The following is a 19,261-nucleotide window of genomic DNA, read 5'->3' on the forward strand; positions in this document are numbered from 1 at the left end:
AAGCGCGCTGGTTGTGATGGTGAGCAGCCCCGAAGAACACTCAAGATAGTTCACACCCGTCACGCTAGTGTGGTGGGAGCGGTTCGTGGAAAAACAAAGAAAAGGAAATATGTGACTGTATCTCAGGTAAAATTTTCAGTAACTCACTACACCCATTAATAATATGCTGTTAGGCTTCATCAATAATCTTTTTCAGACGAGGAAGAGTTCAGGGGTCCACTCTTCGTGGTTTAAGCGAAAACGGAAGTGCCCGGAGGTGAACGCTCTCGCCCCGCTTGTAGACGGTTTGTACAGCTGTTTCACGTTGCTAATATTCTGCGCAAGATGTTATCCACGATTAGTTACATGCGAGGCGGTGATGCAAACAAGCCCGCTGGAAGATAAAGACATTATTGTGTGGCTGTCTTGTGGATTAAAAAAAAAAAAAAAAGCCCCCCTGTCTCTCTTCGCTCGCTATGCGGAGACTCGACGACACCGAAGCCGTCCGCATAGGTCGTATATAGCGGATATTTTATGGAAGGTGGGTCGAGGGAGAGGTTGTGAGGCTGGGGAGTCGGGACATCGGCTGAGCTGGGGAGAGGAGCGTTAGCAAGCTAGCTTTCGTGACAGCCACGGCTATAACGGAACAGTTAGTTCTCCGTACCGCAAGCCCGTCTGTTCAGTCATCATGGCTACGAATGGTAACAATTTAACGACTGGGATGGGAGATATCATCCAGCTAAACGTCGGCGGGACGAGGTAAGCTTCGTCAACAGGGACAACTCGACAGATGATGGTCATCATTTGGGAAATTTGAGCTCTGGCTACGTACGTGTATGATGATATCTACATGGCCAAGCAGCCATGGATGTAGCTGAAGTATATACAACACTCAAGGTTTTGTAGATGAATCTTTATTCTTTTTCTTACACACTTTCTTCCACTCTCTCTCTCTGTCTCTGTCTCCCACACACACACTTACTGGGGTTTCTTGATAAAATAAACTGGACACACTGTACCATGAATGGGCTGCCTCTTGGTCAGCAAATCATCCACCAGCCACCATTTTCATGCTCACAAGTGCACTGACCCTACATTTTCCGGTGTCAGTAATACATGTGCTGTTGTGTCTTTATGCTGCAGGTTCAGCACCTCCAGACAGACTCTGATGTGGATCCCAGACTCTTTCTTCTCAAGGTTGGTTAGATGTTCTCGTCTTTAGACTCTTTTATTAAAAAGCAGGTGATGAATTGGAGATACCTGGAGTGTTCCACTTCATCTCTGCATGGTCAACTAATGAGAAGTCCCATGAATGCTATTCAGGTTGCATTGTGAAATGTTGGTATTACTGTGTCATCTAGCAGATTGACCAGAATAGATATTTCATACGTGCATACGTGCAGTGTTAGAGTATGTATTATAAAGACTTTGTATTGCGAAAATGGAACTGAACGTGTCTCTGCAACCACAATGTACATATTAATACACATGAAGGCTGTTAAACCAGCCTAACAAAGGCACTCTGATGGTAATTTTAACTTCTGTAGATTCCCCATGAGATATGGCTAATTAAACTGTACTACTATTACTACAGCATGTAGGATTTGTACCAGAAACGGGTCATAGACTCAGTGAGCGTGCTACGGGGCAGTCGCAGCTGAGTGAAACAAAATTCGTATTGCATAATTAATGTTAAGTAGGGATGTTCCATTAACTTGTGTCTGTCTTGCTTCTTACTGCTGCCATTCTGGTGATGGAAAATGTCAGGGGATTACAGTTACAGTCAGGGGATTACAGTTACAGTCAGGGGATTACAGTTACAGTCCACTATCAGTGGAAGAAGATCGGAAATCAAGTCAGCTGTGAAACTTTTACACATGTTGTGTCTTTTGTTTGTTGTTTTAGAGAGGCTTAAGTCTGATCTTAAAGTCATCCGATGTTCAGAATTAGTTGACACTGTGACGGTCATCTCTTGTTTTAAGATTTTTGGGCATGTGGAAACAATCATAGCAATGTATGGATGTTTTATCATACCTGGGTGCGTGATTCTAGTTTGTTATTTAGGTGTGAAAGGAGGAAATCGCTGTTAAAGTGAAACAGCTGATTTGGGCTGGGCAAATACCACAGTCGTAACAAACTCAAATACTGGACTGAGCTCACAGTTTGACAACAGCTGACCGAATAGTGCTAAATGCCTGTCAGACTGTCTGCCAGTGCACCTGTCTGCCTGCCTGTCTGTCTGTCAGCCTCTCTGCCCCCAGCTGTCTGCAGTATGCAGTCAATATTAAGTCATTTATCATACACACTTGAAACACATGCTGATGCTGCACCAATCTGTAGAGAGTCAGAGTCAACAGGTAGGAGTATTTGCTGCTGTGCAAATAATAAGTGTAATTCAGGTAGTGGAAACACTGCTGGTAAGTGGAAATGGAGAAGTGCTTAGGTTAACTAGAGCTCTCTCTCTGTCTCTCTCTGTGTGTTTCAGTTTGCTGAGTGGAAGGATATCAACTCTTCGGGATGAAACTGGAGCTGTGAGTAGCTTTTGTTGCTTCTTATGTGAAAATGAGTACAGAATGATGATAGCTGATAGGACATTTGTCATTTCTCATGTTGTGCTGCAGCTCACTAAAATATGACTCATGACCCTAAGATGACATAAACATAATTTAGATATGACATTACACCGTTTGAGACCATATTAGACAAATGAAAGTGGTCCTCCCCCACCATCATTGTTTCATCATTCAGTTTAATCCACTTGCCTATTGTTAGATGATGCCCTGTTTTGTGTAGGGCTACGATTAATTTTATTTAAAGCAGCTACAAGGAGCTTTCAATTTTGTTGATTGTGGCGGCCCCTGTGGACAAAAGCGGTATGAGCACCACCGCTTCGAGTCTAAAGATCTTGATCTGGCTAACACATGCATTTGTTTTGAAAGGAAGTAAAAGGAAAAACACCTTTTTTTAATATTATTTTCACATCATGCATCATGCTGTTTGCCTGATTTGTGACAATGAGGTAATGTATCTATTTGTGGCTGTGGAAGATTAATATCTGTAATATGACTTATGAAACAAAGTAAACTTTGTTTTAGTGCAGTCACCCTCAGCACTTAAACTGTCAGTTATTTTTCAACCACTTGCAAAGCCTAAGAAATTTCCAAAAGCAGTGAAACAGCCCAAGGCCACAGCTATTCAATTTAGAGAGAAAAGCAGCAAATCCTTACATTTTACAGGCTGGAGCAAGCTGATGTTTGGTACCTTTTTATGGTATTTTACAACTTGAATTGTTTGGGTTTAACTGAATTGTCGCTTAGTAATTTTATGTCAACACTTTTTTTTTTTTTTTTTTTTACCGTTCCTCTCACTGCTCGTGTTGTGTTTATGTATGTTTTTTTCCAAACAACTTGAATGGTAACCAATCACTTTTCTTTTAATGGTTGATTAAACCCTACATTTGCATCATAATATTTTGTCCCTCCACTTGCAGATATTTATTGACAGAGACCCGACAGCTTTTGCACCAATCTTGAATTTCCTGCGAACCAAAGAGTTGGACCTTCGGTAAGAACTAGTGACACCATTCAGAATAAACCCCTGATTGTTTATTTTATCAATACATTATGTTATGTTGTAACTAGAATACCTGTGCTGCTTTTTTTTCTCTGTAGGGGTGTCAACATCAGCATCCTGCGACATGAAGCAGAGTTTTACGGGATAACTCCTTTAGGTGTGTTGCTGTACAGAGGTTTTGGAGGAAATGGAAGTGGCAGCCTTGTTCGGAGCACAAATAGTGACATGTATAAACATAATAGAAACCTCTTAATGCACCTGCTCTATATCAACTTTGTCCTGAAGCCAAATCACAAGATTTGTCAGCAGTCAGTACATATATCACAGAGTATTGTATACCAGCAGTGAATGTGGGTTTTTTTGACAATTGAAGTGTTGTCCTGTAATGTCAAGTGTTGTTTTGGCTTCAAACACTTGAGTGAGGTCAGGACCTTATTACCGCTAGTTCCATGTGCTCTAATGTTGTTTTACTTCCTGTTTCAGTGTTTGTAACTTCCCTGCATTGTCTGTGTAGTTGAATGGGAAAGTTACCTTTTGTGAGAACTGATCACCTGCTAAAAATCCTAATGTTCACAATGCAAAGTACAGTGGCCTGCTCTAATCTAATTAGTCATGCGTAATTTCTCATTAACTTTGTAAAAATACCATAGAAGAAAAGGATGATTTATTCTAATTTCCATAAATGAAGGAATTATTAGTTACTATCAATTAGTTTCTGATAATACAATAATCCATTATATTTTCCTGAGTGTTACCTTTTTTCGGTTTTACAGCAGCTAAATGTTGCTAAAGTGTTACCCTGGTCTTCATGGGCTCACTGCTGGTTTTATGTGTGTGTTTGTGTGCAGTACGGCGCCTGCTTCTGTGTGAGGAACTGGACCGCTCATCATGCGGTAGTGTTCTCTTCCATGGTTACCTGCCGCCCCCAGGTAAATACATGAAACTGAAAATAGAGTAAACAAATGATCGTAACTGGAAACAGCATATTGAACTTATGCTTCATAAACAATTTTTTAGGCAGGAAATGATCTGTTTTGAAGTCACAGAACGCTCTAAAAAATACATATCTGAAGAAATGTCTATTAAATAATCCCAGTGTATCTTTCCCTGACAGCCATCCCTGCCCGAAAGTCAAATCCTGCCCCAGCAGCCTCTGGCTCCTCCTCTGATGAGCGGCCGGGTCCAAGTGGAGCAGAGGGCTTCACCCGAGTTGGTCCCCCTCCTCACCCATCCCTCACTGGCCCACCCGGAACAGACGACAACCACAAACTGGGTGAGTAACCCAGAGCCGCCTTATAGAGTGTGTCCAGCAAGTGCAAGAAATCCATCTCAGTGTAAGCTTCATCTTAGCATAAAAAAGCCAACAGTAAATGTAGAAATGACTCTTATTTTGACAGTGAACCTGCTGCACTGTCTGCCTTCTGCCTGCATGAATACTGGTTAGTTATGTCTGTGTTTGTGTATGTTTCTACATGTTCATATGTGTGTCACATCTGTATATGTGTGTCAGTAGGAGAGTTGAATATATGTGCTGTTTATGCTTATTCACATCTGTGTGTGCATGTTTCTGTGAGCGTGCGTGACTGCTGGAGCTAATGTGACCTGACATATCCTTTTAGTGCGCTGACTGAGGTAGCCTAGTTTCGCATCGGCCTGATCTCTGTTAAGGATGACATCAGAGAATATAGTGGACAAAGAGTGTATGTGTCCGGTGATGGAGAAGAATTCAGTGTCTGTGTTTAATATCATACAGTAGTTTTAAATAAAAATCATTGATCCCTGCCTGGTTCTATGCCTTTAAATTGCTGCCCGCATTTCCATTTTATTCTAGGATTCAGATAATGACAAATAATGAAAAGTGAAAAGTGTATATTCAGTCTGATTATCAGGCTATAAAAGCGGTGTGTTTGTTTGTGTTCTGTGTGTGCAGGTCCTGTGGTTGACCCCAGGAAGGTGCTGATTATAGCAGGACACCACAACTGGATTGTAGCAGCTTATGCACATTTTGTCATCTGCTACAGGTAACACTGCCACAACACGGCTGCTTAAAACATTTCTCATCCACTCACTCTATAGTTCATCAGGGGGAGACATTAAATTATTAATGAAGGTGGAGTCGTTATCTGTTGTGTCTCACATTTCTCATGCAATGCTCTTTGATCGTTCTCTGTACCTATACACTAGCTGTCATCTTTGGTTCTATACATGTTCAGTCAAAATAATGAACTTTATTTTTAGTATCACAAGCTGACAAACTAAGAACAATGTGTTATTTGGTTTAATAACGGAGAAGTAAAATCTATTTTACAACATTGTTATATATTGTGGATATTTAAACATGTGATCTCTACGTGGAATTGAATGTATGCAAGTCAAAATAGGTGCCGGCAACTTATTTCCTGTGTGTGATCTCGCTACAGAATAAAGGAATCTTCTGGATGGCAGCAGGTGTTTTCCTCCCCCTACCTTGACTGGACCATTGAACGCATCGCGCTTAACGCCAAGGTGGTCGGCGGCCCGCATGGAGACAAGGACAAGATGGTGGCTGCCGCCTCGGAGAGCAGTATCATCCTCTGGAGCATCCAAGATGGAGGCAGTGGCAATGAGATCGGTAAACAGAGAGTCACTTATGGGGGGGCCCTACTGAACCTACTGGATTTTGAGAATTGTGACCATATTACTGTGAAATATTTGGGTAAAAAAAAAATTCAGCGATGAAAAGTTTTAAAAAGAAAATATAATTTCATCAATTTTTTGTGACCCCTTTGACTTCCTGTAATGTCTGTGACTCAGCCCTCACTCTTCACCCCAGTTTACAGTAACGTCTACCTCTCCACACCAACTCAGGTGTATTCAGTCTCGGTGTACCCGTGGACGACCTCTTCTTCATTGGGAACCAGCTGGTGGCTACGAGTCATACAGGGAAGGTTGGGGTGTGGAATGCCGTCACACAGCACTGGCAGGTAAGAGGGCGTGAGTGTGGTTCTCCTCCTAATTTATGTTTTACTGTTTAATTAGTGAGTGAACCGGTTATGGAGCATCAATCACTAGATATTTGTGTTCTGTGTGCTTGTATTTATCAGTTCATTGAATGTACAGTGTGTGTGTTTTTCAACTAAGAGACAACACGAAATAACACTGTACTGGCTGTGACTGTATCTTGTTTTTGTGTATATGTTAGGTTCAAGATGTGGTTCCTATCACCAGTTGTGACACAGCAGGATCCTTTCTACTACTGGGCTGCAACAATGGCTCTATCTACTACATAGGTACACACACGCTTACACACATGTACATACACAGGGGGACCTATCTTCAGTCTAACAGAATGTTAGGGAAGATGAATGAAAGTACTTGGTTTGGCAAAATGGCCAGCTGTTTATATGTTCAAAGATATTTTTGTGACAACTTTGCATGATTATCGCTTATACAATGTTTACAAAAGCGCATTAGAGACTTAGTAGTTTTGCTCTAAAGGATTCTCAGTCAATAAGAGGATTGGATATTGGATCTGGATCTTAAAAAAAAAAAACAATCCTGACATAAACTTTTTTGTCTTCTTCTTTTCAGACATGCAAAAGTTTCCACTGAGGATGAAGGATAATGATCTTCTAGTGACAGAGCTTTATCACGATCCTTCAAATGACGCTATCACTGCACTGTCTGTCTACCTCACACCTAAAACCAGTCAGTAGACCTTTCTTACCCTCTTAGTTGTTGTTTTACCTTTGCTCACCTCCTCAGTTTCACCTCCTGTGATATAAACCAGCAGTTTTGGATGTAGTTACTGACCTGACATTAAACTGTTCTGTCCTCTCTTTGCTGTCAGGTGTGAGTGGGAACTGGATAGAGATAGCATACGGGACGAGCAGTGGTGCGGTGAGAGTGATTGTGCAACATCCAGAGACAGTGGGATCAGGCCCTCAGCTCTTTCAGACATTTACTGTGCACAGGAGCCCGGTGACGAAGATCATGCTGTCTGAGAAACATCTGGTATCAGGTGAGGAGAGTGTGACAGGTAGGAGGGTGAGTGTTATCATCTCTTGTTCATCGTCTACCTGTGATTGAAATCTTGTGTGGTTGTTTGTGTTTTTCTGTGTGTGTCAGTGTGCGCGGACAACAACCACGTCCGGACATGGACGGTGACACGGTTCAGAGGAATGATCTCCACCCAGCCAGGCTCCACCCCGCTGGCCTCCTTCAAAATACTGTCCCTGGAGGAGACGGAGAGTCATGGGAGCTACTGCTCTGGGAATGATATAGGTGAGAGAGTTAAGGTCAGAAGATATTGATTAACATAGGGGAAGAATAGATTCATTTATGAGGAGGAAGAGGAGGATCTTATCTGTGTATTCAGATTTAGTAGATAACAGCTACACTTTGAGCAGATATGAATGTGTGTGTTACCAGCTGTTCACCTTATGTGAAAACACCAAGTATCAGCCACTTGAATGAATCTGTCACATATCTTTAACTGTAACTTGATCAAAGAGTTGGCCTTAAAGGGACAGAAAAGTGGACGCACGAGTATAAGATAGCAGACTGAATGTGTCTTCTGCTCTCAGGTCCATTTGGAGAGAGAGACGATCAGCAGGTTTTCATACAGAAGGTGATTCCCATCACCAACAAACTGTTTGTGAGGCTCTCATCTACTGGAAAGAGGTAGAATATTCTTTATCTGTCTTTCTCTTCCACCTTATCTATCTTGGCTGCTTCATCTCACTGAATTTTTTCTGTTTGACCTTTACTACTTGACTGAGGTGTTTTTGGTTGCTTGCACGCTGCATGGTAACATCTGACTTTGTGTGTGTGCCTGTTTTGTCAGGATCTGTGAAGTGCAGTCGGTGGATGGGACCACCATCTCTTCCTTCATGGTACGTGAGTGTGAGGGTTCGAGTCGTATGGGGTCGCGACCTCGACGCTATCTGTTCACCGGTCATGGCAACGGCAGCATCCAGATGTGGGACCTGACCACTGCGATGGATACCGCTAATAAAGGAGAGGAGAGGAAGAAAGATGGTGAGGAAGTCGAGAGATATAGGGTGGGAAAGAGGGGATGTTGAGAGAAGGAGAGACAGAAATGTGGAAGGCAACATTGTGTGTGTTCATGGGAGCAGAGATGAAGAACTTCAATGTACCGAATGTCAGTGGCTAGATTTGCTCACCGACTGTACAAAAGAAAAATTCAGGATATACAGTAGACTTTTGTGGGATTAAAAGTAATAGTTTGTTTTGGTGAGGTACTGTGTTGTGTCCTGAATCTTCTCTTCTGTTTGATAGATGTAGGTGGGCCGACAGAGGAGGAGCTGCTGCAGCTGTTGGATCAGTGCGACCTGAGCACCTCCCGCTGTGCTACACCAAATATAAGCCCCGCCCCCTCTGTTCTGCACCACACACGCCTCAGAGAGTCCTGCTCGAGGTTAGAAAGACAAGCCACACACAACACATTAAAGACACACGTACAGCATAAGGAACCAGTCAACTACAACTGACAACTGTCACTACAGACACATCTGTACACACATTTATACATGAAAATATACATTAATATAGGGACTCATTTGTTTTAATACAAAACAATAACTGCTTACCTGTCTCACACTCACTTCCATGTCTTTTAAGTCTGCAGTTACAGGCCCCGGAGCCCATTCCTGAGACCCAGGCAACTTATGGAGCTGTGCGACCCTACAGAGAGAGCCCCCTGCTGGCCCGAGCTCGACGAACTGAGTCCTTCCACAGTTACCGGTAAAATAACATTTGTCTCACTGGATATCCCATATTACAGACGGGGCTTTCCCATACACATGTCAGGCACAACTTTACGGGGTTTGACTTTGCATGTCAGCCGAGCGCAGCAGGTATTTGCATCTCCATTACAACAGGGCTACCTGCTTGAAGGTGTGTCTCTAACTAATGTTGCTCTTATCTAGTGTTTAAAGGAGTGGCTATAAACTCCTCCTCCCTGCAGAATTATTGAAGAACCTCTGTAAATAAAGCTCTGCTAACTTGGTGATGAACATGTTCTATTTCCTATAAATCCTCCACAGTAAAATCCTGTTATTTTGCTATTTAAAAGCTTTTATCATGAAGCAGCAAAATCTGGAAATGTTGGAAATTTTTCTTCTCTCGAACACGACTCCCGAAACAGCTGAAAGCGAACATGATGAAACAGTAAAATTACGCTGATGTCTGAACAGCTTGTTCATCTATCTATCCACCTGTAGCTGACTCCATCCACCTGTCTTTCTGTAGAGACTTCCAGAACTTCAGCCTGAGTCGAGGTGTCCTGGACAGCACAGGTCAGACGTCCACACAGGGCTCCAGCCAGGCCCCTGACGCCCGCCGTTCGCTCTGCGACTTTGGGCCCGAGGACAGTGAGAGAAGAGCCTCAGCGATGGAGTTCTGGGCTTGCCGAACAGCCAGTTCAAGCTCTGCCTCAAATATTGGAGCTCTGATGAGTGCTGGTGTTTGTGGGGTGAAGGCAGATGCCGGTCCAGAGTCTCCGCGACAACCTCCCGACAGCCCAATTCCTGGAGGTGACGTTAGGCGAAAGGTGCACCCACAACCAGAGGAGGGAGACAGTGTGGGATCACCAGGAGAAGGGGGGAAGGCGGAGGGAGGTGTGAGAAAAAGGGGGGTACTAGAAGGAGGCTTCCTGGGGAGGAAGAGGGCCCCCCCTGTCCCCCACCTCTCCTCCGTCCCCTCCGGATCTGAGGGTGGAGGCAGCGACTCATCTTCCAACGCCTCCCCCTCCCCGACCAAACTGACTTCCTCCACCTCACCGCGACACAGGAAGCTGGCCCCCGAGCTGTCCAATCAGGACAGCAGCCTGTGACGGCACAATGTGCCCGCCAGCCTTTTTCTTTTGATCCTAATCAGAGCAGTTATCTTGTGGAGGCTTCCTGTGCTGTAGGTGCATGTGGGAGGTGAGGCCTGGATATCAGAGCAGGGGAGGAATGTGGCTTCAGCTCCAGGAAACCACTTCAACTGCTTCTACTCCACCCTAACTATGTTTGTCATGATGTAACTGGATAAAGGAGCTTCTTTTGGGACTCCACACAAGACGCTCCCATGTTTTAATGAGTCTGTGTCTCAGGATGAGTCTCCTCTACTCAGTTCGCTTGCTATGCTGAAATCTGATGTGAAGCAGCAGTCAAAACATCCCGCTAACAGGGCAGGAATGCATTTTGTTTTTGATTTTTTTCAAAGATTTCAAATTCTACCATACCTGGAAACTTGGCTGGGTACAACTGCTATATGCTAATGCACTCCTGCTATCTTCAGGTTGTCTTAACAGATGATGAGGGTGATGAGATCAGCACCTTCAGGCACAAATCTGATAGCAAAATGGCTGCTCAGTTAGTCCTGGAGAACTGCTGGATTTGGTTTCTCTGCCTGTGTCGGTTTTGTTTACTCGAAATCCTAACAAACACAGAAACCAAAGGAACATGCAAACGTCTCTTTGGATATTGTCAAGGGCAATGGTTGAAGCAGTGTATGGCCACTGATGTGTAGATTGAATCTGAAGGCAGAAAAGCACAGCACAGCACAGCACAGTACTAGTCATACATAAGGGGTTTTAAAAACTGACTAAGGAGTGCTTTATCTTGTGAGGAAGCAAAATGGAATTAACAAAAGCACAGCTTGTACTTTTATCAGATATTTAACATATTTCTATTGGCATGTAGTCCGGTAGGAATGACTTTGTTCAGAACTGGACCTAAATTAGTCAAGCATACACGCTTGAACATCTGCTTTTGAACAAAACCCACATGGAAAATTTTGGAAAGTTGAACTCTTCCACTAAGCTTTTTCATTATCAGAAAACTCACAAAAATATGACATTTACAATTATGTAAAAGGACAAAAAGGGGGCAAATCCTCATATTTGAGAAGCTGAAACCAGCATGCTTTTCATTTTTGGTGATTGATCAAACAATTATTGGACAAATTATTTCAGCACTAGTTTTGTCAAAAGGACCAGCCCCTTTCAAATAGAGAGAGAGAGAGAGAATGACATCAAGTCTCTCTGACAGTATGTGCAATCCGTCGTTCAGTGAATTTTTACTTCAACTTACCTTAAACATTTAAGCCTCACGACAATCTTGGCAGCTACTTGAATACTAATGCTGCAGCCAGAGACACAACAACAGTCAGCAAGCAGTGAAGTCATTTTGCAGCTACAGCGTGAAGTAAAACCTTTCTGTGTTTGTTGTTTAACAGCTGAAAGACAACTATGCAACAGTGGAGTTAAGATGCAGAACAGCCAAACTAACACAGCTAACCAGTCTTCAGGATTACTTAATGTTGGTACATGGTGGTGTTACAGGCCAACTGCATTATGAAGTTATACTAACAGTAGCATAAAAGCCTCCTTGCTCCTCATCAAATATTTTGACAGGAAAAAGCACAGGAGGAACACATTTTGTTAGTCATGGCTCAGTCCCATCAAGTGTCCCAGTTCGCCATGACAGCGAGCCAACATGCCAGTATCAAATACACCTTTTCCTCCTGTGACGAGTCAAACGTTCGCTGTGAGAAATGATAAAACACATTGGTGGCACACAGAGTTTAGAGATGATCCGTTTAAAAGATGGCGTTCATATACAGTGACAGCAAATTAACATTTGCTACATTTATACAGGAATCTGTTTTTAGTTAAAGGTCCGGTGTATAGGATTTAGTAGCAAAACCTCTCTCCAAAGGCCCTCTCTCTCGAGCCAGTGTTTGGTTTGTCCATTCTGGGCTACTGTAGACACATGGCAGACTCCGTGAACGAGGACCCGCTACCTCTGTAGATATACAGGCTCATTCTAAGGTAACAAAAACATTATTAGTTTCAGGTGATTATACACGAATGAAAACATTATTATGAATATTATATTTTATTCTATTTCTGCCAATCCTCGAAAATCCTACACACTGGACCTTTAATGCTCTGTGGTATATAGAGTATAGGGCCTTGTCCTTGATGTCTAAACAGAGTGAAATCATTTTATTTCTGTTCAGACAGGTAGAAAAACAGTGGTGCCTGTGCAAGATCACACTAATTATTATTTATATTTTATTTTTTTACAGTATCACAATATAACTACACTCAACTCAACAGTCAAAAGGACCTACACTACATCACTTTACTCCCTCAGAAACAGATTTTAATGTGTCTTGCTTTGTTTCGGATGACTGTTGCAGTGCCTTATTTAACGTGTCCGACGGTTATCAGCCTGTCTGTGTGTTTTGAAAAGGATTTTTGACCAAAGGCTTGTGAAGAGACTGAGCTCATTGTGGAGCCACCTAACGGACCTGTCCACTCCTGGCTTCGGCTGGAATCACCTCATGATAGATTTACAACAGGCCAAATTAGATTTCCTGAGTGGTCACTTGAATTGATAGGCATTACATAATAAATTGTAAATTGTAAATAATCTTGACGTAGATTAAAACTGGAAAGCCCATCCTTCTTCACCACACCTGGAGAAGTTTTATGTGTAGCTTGTTCTTTGTAGTTTGAGGTGAACCAACTCAAGCATGAAACGGTAAAATATGACAGTATGCTCTGAAGGAAACAAAAACAATGCACCTTGTTTGTGACGGCCTGAAAGGACAGCTGAAAGTTCGATGGCAGTGACCTTAATTAGTTTACGATTGTGTGAGCTAAACCTTCGCCGTTTGAATCCCTGTGAGATTTCCACTAGCTGTTGGTTAAGTTAAAGAAACCTGACCAGCTCTTGATCTACGGTACTTTTTTTATAACCATTAAGGGGACAACTGTAAAGAAAAAAAAAAAAGGTGAAAAGAAGTCGAAAGACTGTCCTGAAATCTTAATTATAATTTGCCAAATCCTGAAGCTATATAACCTCTTTCTACATAGTTTTTATTAGCACATTAGCTTATCATATCGACATTAAAAAATGAACTGACTGTGTGGTCCCTGCCTGTACAAAGATGTACATTTTGATACGCTAATTACCTGTACGGAAAGTAGACCTACATAATCAAAACAAAATCCTAACATGGATGCATTGATGTGTGTGATGTGTGTTGATACTTACACTGTTGTTCTTTACATATTGTTGGTAATCATATAATGCCTATGTTGATATTACCATGCTATCGGACCTAACTGCATTTGCACTTGCACTATTAAGACTAATATTAAAAGTTACTTTGCTAGTGTTTATTTTATATATAAAAAAACATAAAGTTTAAAGTGTATTTCTGCACATAACTGTTTGTCTGTCCTGACCTGTCCCTCAGTTCCTCTCTGGCTATGTTTACATTATATTACAGCCAGATGCTAGTGAGCTAAAAGGAATACATATCTGTTTGTTCAAACTGCCCTGTGCATCATTGTTTTACATTGTGTATGTTTGAAATGCTGCATTATGTTGTTATATTATTTACAGTACTGAACCACGATCATTTGTGTTCATGCAATTTAAACTCTGCTGTGTTCACTAAAAGCTCTCAGAACTGGACGTGTTTCCTTATTTGAACTTTCAGAAGACTAAGAAGTTGAAGGTGCAATATGTACATTTTTTTCTGCCTGGCTCACTGAGCTGACTAGCTGACCGCAGCTTCAGTTACCAGCAGTTAGCGGTTAGCAGTGATATGCTGCCCTCTGTTTGTTTTGAGCGTGAATTCAACAGGTTGCTAATTCTTACATATTGCACCTTTAATCAGCTGCGACCAATAAAGCTGTTTTGTCATTTCTGCATTTCGATGTAGTTAATTTGAAGAAAAGAGCAAACATTCAATTTCTTTCAGAAGATCCTTCAAAGCTGAAACTTAAAGCAGACTTGAATGTTAACCTTTCTTTTGTCATGTTTTAAAGGTGCAATATGTACGAATTTTAGTTGAAAACACTCAAAAATTACCTGAAATTATCAACAGATATTTGCAGTTATATGCATCTGTTTTGTTAACCGAGAGGTGGCTACATTTTTTACATATTGCACCTTTAACTACACTAGGTAGGCATGTTTTAAAACATTGTATAGAGCAAAATGAATTTTTTCCAGGACCACCAACTTCACTCCAGATTTCCAGACAAATGTCATCAAAGTAACTGAAACCATATCGAATTATTTGGGATCTGAGATGTTTTAATTGATAAGAAATTAGGTGTTTGGGACGACAACAACTTTGACAAGATGAATTCAAACGAAGCATCAACACTCGGTGTTCATGATGTTATAGTAGTGAGAGCAGTTTGAATTCTGACCTTAAAAACTGGACTGAGTAAAAGGGGCAAATGGGCTGAAACAAACGCTGCCAGTCACTGCTGAGTTGTTAGCGCTTGGCCTGTGTGGATAACCTGCCAAGGTGCACAATTTTTGTTTTGTTTGAGCCTCACAGAGGTGTGTGTGTGTGTGTCTCCCCAGCGCTTTCATTTCACTAACCTTCCCGTTCAGACAGTCCCCTCTCTGAGACGCCGTCTGTCGTCATCGTGATTTATGAGTTTAATAAAACCCTCTGTGTGTGTGTGTGTGTAGCTCAGGGCCATACTGTCCCTTACAATCACTCCACAAGCTCTTTTCACAACCTCTCCCTCCCTCCCTCCATGGCTGACAATAGCTGTGAATGTGGCTGTGAATGTTTTAGAAGTGCCCTTGTCAGACTGGTGTCCTTGAGCGAGGGCACGCTTGTTACTGCCAGTTTGTTAATTTCAAACTTGCCTTGATGTTCCCTTAAGGGACGCAGGAGCAAAACTAAATTACTGCTGCATAGTTTTGATGGAGATACCGGCCCTCTGTATGTTTGTGTTGGTGTGCGTGTGACTGGGTGGTAGCTCTGTACAGCTGATGGCACATCTGTGTTTTACTAACTCAGCAGAAAAGAATCAATTGAAATGGCGTTTTGTCTTCAGCTTGAGCCTTTTGGCTTTAACAGGAAAAGTATCTAGTGGCATCAGTATATCTCAGTTGTGTCCCCGAGTGCGGTCCTCACTCCTGTCCACACACACACACACACACACACACGCAAATCATTTTGCTTTTCATTTCCACAGGTTTAATGTATATTTAAACTGAGGCACAATATTAACCTCATCATTGAACAACTACTCTTGTATCACTAGTGGAGTTGTTGTCCTTCGTCACTGTAATGCTTTTGTGTCCTCATGCATTGATACTACATTGAACATGAAATTGGTACATTCGTGTGTCTTTAATTTTGAGCTGCTGCTTTTAAATACTGACATCTCCTCTCTTCACAATGAAGTAAAACAATATTACACTGCTACAAGCTGTCTTTAATTTGTTTCTCACAGGAGCGCTGCCCTCATTTTTGAGATATCCTACATTGATACTACATGGATGCATGACGAGTGATTTTACAAAATATATTTTTCGATTTTAGATCCTTCTTTTATTTTGAAAGCATCAGGAAATCAAATCAGCACAGGAATGTTAAGGCCTTTTCACACTGCACTTAGACCAGGGCTAACCTTTTAAACCCCAGGCTACGGGAGCTGTTAGCAGCAGGCTAAGAGAGCATTCACACTGGCACAATCCTGGCACATCCAAAGTGGGCTAACCCCGACTTTACCCTGGGGCTTGCTGGCCCTGCTCCAGAGCAGTGTTAGCCTGATTTAAGGGTTAACCCCTGAAAATCAACTAAACGTGAGGCTAAAAGGACCCAGGGATAAAATAAACATCATGCTAGAAAGTAAACATTTGTCACATGTTTCAACGGAAATGTAACATGGGGATAGTAGAAGGACAGTGTGGATTATAAAACCTTGGGCTTAGGTTAACCCTCGTTAAGTTATTTCAGGGTTGACAAATAGGTTTCAAGTGAAGAAAAAGTAAAAACGCGAGTCCAAAAGAATATTTTCTTGACCATTGGCCATTATTTATAATTTCCCAGAAAAACACAAACAATGATCGATGAATCATCTATAAATAAGACTTTCTTAGACAACAATCATAAATAATACTGCCAGTGTAAAAAAGAAAAAGAAAATACATTTTATACACAAAAACCAACATTACACAGAAATTCAACATCTTGTTTTGATAAATACTGTTTCTAAAATGTTTAGCTTCTAAAAATTAAAAGCCCAATCTGCTGAATCAAATATAAAACAGTTTTCATTCCTGCTGTAACACTGAGACAGGACATTACATGGATTTATTTTCATTATTACCCAGACATTCAGCTACATTACTGTTAATTTGATCTTGTCCAGTTCTTTCTACATTTAAATAGCAGTAAACCATAACTGATAAGGTAAAAAAAATCTCAGATTGGGCTTTCAAGTTACATCACAACAATCAGACGGCACATCTGTGATTCCCAGCCACATTTAACACGTTAAAAAACAGTTGGCATTTTTTGTCATTGAACTAACACCAAGGCCATGTGTCTCATTACAACTAGGACGTTTGCTGCTGATAATGTTCAAGCTTACTAGGCACAAATACTTGTTGAAGCAGAAGAGGCAGCGACTGAAACCTTGGACATGAATTATTTTCTAGAGTGGTTTGATTCTGAGTAGTGAGAGGCAAACCTGCTAAACTACCAACAGTTGGCAAGCGGAGACAGTGAATCATAAAACACCCAGAACATTCAGTCGGTCTGCTGAGAGTCATGTTCTGACTCTCAATCTGAGCACGGTTCGACATATAATATAATGTGTAATCACAATCCAGATGTGGGCACACTAAAGCTATAGAGCCAATATACTGCAGCTTTATAACTCACAACCTACACAATCACAGCTGACTGGGTCCATATCTGAACTTTATTCATGGATGTTGGATACCTCTACTCAGGTTAAGATTATTAGTCCCTACCGGGGTCGTACATGCAGTGGGGTAAAAACACCTGTTTTAATATAGTTCAAGATGAATGCTGCAGTAAAACTTTGAGCATAACATCATTAAAACATTATCAATACTGTCCCAAGTGATTATGGGTCATCAATGGTAAATACGTTTTCACAACAGATGAGCAATATTACATTATATTATGTAAATTATCTTAATAATTTTCCACACTGACCAGTCCTGTTAGACCAGAGGTGCCCAAGTGTTTTCCCTTGGAGGGCCACAACTAAAATTTAATGGTGGGCAAACACATATTGTATTGTTATGATGCCAAAATGAGGCTAGGGTCTGAAGTTCCCTTAACTGACTGACTTTCTGCACAAAGTGTCACTCAGATTATGAAAAATTATGAATAATTATGGATCCTTTTAGGAGCATTTTACCTCACAAAAATGTTAATGGTATAACAATTAATTGATGTATTTTTTTCCACAGAAACATCCGGCAGACCAAATGGAATCATGAGGGGCCGACTTTGGCTCGAGGGCCGCACTTTGGGCAGCCCTTCGTTAGGACAGTACGAGGAACGAATGTTTAACTGTCTTGGTTTAAAACTCGTGATACCTGATTAGATGTAGGGATCTTAAAGATGAGTGTCAGTGAACATGGTATGCTCCTTTTTCACAGAACTTAAGGCCCTGATGGCGTCCACAAGCTCATCTTCCTCCACGTACTGAAAGAGAACACATGACATCACAATGAGGTTTAACAGTTACAGCAAGTGATGCCGATGCACATTTGTTTCAAGGCAATCCTTCTGACACACTTACTCTTACCTGTGTTGTTCCCCATTTGTCTTTAGTTCTTTAGTTAGTTATTCTGGCTCTGCTTTGCTTTGGGGAACATTTTGACATAATAATTTGACAGAGTTTACAACTATCTGCAAAATCTGGTAATGTCACATAAAATAAGCTATAAATCTTTCACTTAACTCCAAATTCACACAAATGATTTCTCAGACCCTTCTTAATGACAGCTTGACCTCAGAGGAAACACACCTTCATAGTGTGTTGTCAGTGCTGTAATTACTGTAACGTACTTTAATTGCAATTTAAAAATACTTTTATAACATAGGCATATTCCCGTCCTCACCAGTCCAGAATCTTGTCCCAGCGGGTTGTCCCAGCTTCCTTCCTCCATCATCAGTGACTTCCTGTCAATCAGCTGACTGATGCTGCGGTGCAGGGAATGCTGGGAGTAGGCCTGACTGAGGTCTGTTTGGCTGGGAACCCGCAGGACAGACATGGGGCTGAACCGCGAGCTAGTGCCGACTATCTTTGTGTCTGTCAGACCCTGAAAAATACATTTGTTAGTCAGGTGGTTAATTAAAAGATGGCACCAGTGCTCTACATGTTTGAACCCATTTATTACAAACCATATGTATGTTATTTCACTGCTAACCATGTTCTAGTGTTTGCTGTAGTTTTAAATCTGCACTGCATCACATCGACAACCTTAAATTTGATTCAGAGAAAAAAACTGTTTTTCCCCATGATGGATTACATTACCTTACTACTGACCTGCAGAATGATTTTCATATGATCATTAAATTAATGAAAATCAGTAGCAAACCAACTTCAAACATGTAAAAAACATAGGAAGTTAAAATATGATGTTTCAAAGCTCAAATGTATCCTTTGTTTGGCCTGGATATTATTGTTACATATCAACTAAATCTAGGTAGCATAGAGGGATTCTGTTAACTCTGAACAGAAAAATATCTATTTGTAAAGGAAATAACAACACTTGGAAATATTATTTTTTAGTTATCTTAAACATAATACTGTTTAAGATAATGTAAACACACTGCAATACACTGCCAAAAGTAAAACTCTTATATGTCATAATATCAACGATCAACAGGGGGCACTATTCAG

The 19,261-nt window shown here is 41.4% G+C and overlaps 2 protein-coding genes across 2 annotated transcripts in view; one reads left to right on the plus strand and one right to left on the minus strand.

Annotated features, from left to right (window-relative positions):
* Nucleotides 1-640: 640 nt before the first annotated feature.
* Nucleotides 641-14,030, plus strand: kctd3 (potassium channel tetramerization domain containing 3). The gene is made up of 19 exons (XM_073463728.1): nt 641-738; nt 1,123-1,176; nt 2,465-2,510; nt 3,470-3,543; nt 3,651-3,709; nt 4,401-4,481; nt 4,667-4,825; nt 5,483-5,573; nt 5,973-6,163; nt 6,400-6,515; nt 6,734-6,821; nt 7,123-7,239; nt 7,382-7,552; nt 7,660-7,815; nt 8,118-8,214; nt 8,378-8,571; nt 8,833-8,971; nt 9,175-9,297; nt 9,805-14,030. The coding sequence occupies exons 1-19, from the start codon at nt 668-670 to the stop codon at nt 10,385-10,387; spliced, it is 2,610 nt and encodes an 869-aa protein (XP_073319829.1). The 5' UTR covers nt 641-667; the 3' UTR covers nt 10,388-14,030.
* Nucleotides 14,031-17,822: 3,792 nt separating this feature from the next.
* The window catches only part of ush2a (Usher syndrome 2A (autosomal recessive, mild)), a 196,771-nt gene continuing 195,332 nt past the window's right edge, over nt 17,823-19,261 (minus strand). Inside the window, exons 92-93 of the mRNA XM_073463862.1 lie at nt 18,477-18,677; nt 17,823-18,057 (exon numbers count right to left, since the gene is read on the minus strand). Of these exons, the coding sequence (XP_073319963.1) occupies nt 17,968-18,057; nt 18,477-18,677 (291 nt within the window). The 3' untranslated portion in view covers nt 17,823-17,967. The remainder of the gene's footprint in view (nt 18,058-18,476; nt 18,678-19,261) is intronic.

The sequence above is a fragment of the Pagrus major genome, chromosome 4, assembly GCF_040436345.1.
Source record: "Pagrus major chromosome 4, Pma_NU_1.0".
In the NCBI taxonomy this organism is placed as follows: Eukaryota; Metazoa; Chordata; class Actinopteri; order Spariformes; family Sparidae; genus Pagrus; species Pagrus major.

Bases quoted from the DNA above. Each gene is read 5' to 3' on its own strand.
- kctd3 (XM_073463728.1), top strand. From the start codon at position 668: ATGGCTACGAATGGTAACAATTTAACGACTGGGATGGGAGATATCATC. The intron at 739-1,122 runs GTAAGCTTCGTC...TTTATGCTGCAG, and splicing joins CTAAACGTCGGCGGGACGAG to GTTCAGCACCTCCAGACAGA. The intron at 7,240-7,381 runs GTCAGTAGACCT...CTTTGCTGTCAG, and splicing joins CTACCTCACACCTAAAACCA to GTGTGAGTGGGAACTGGATA.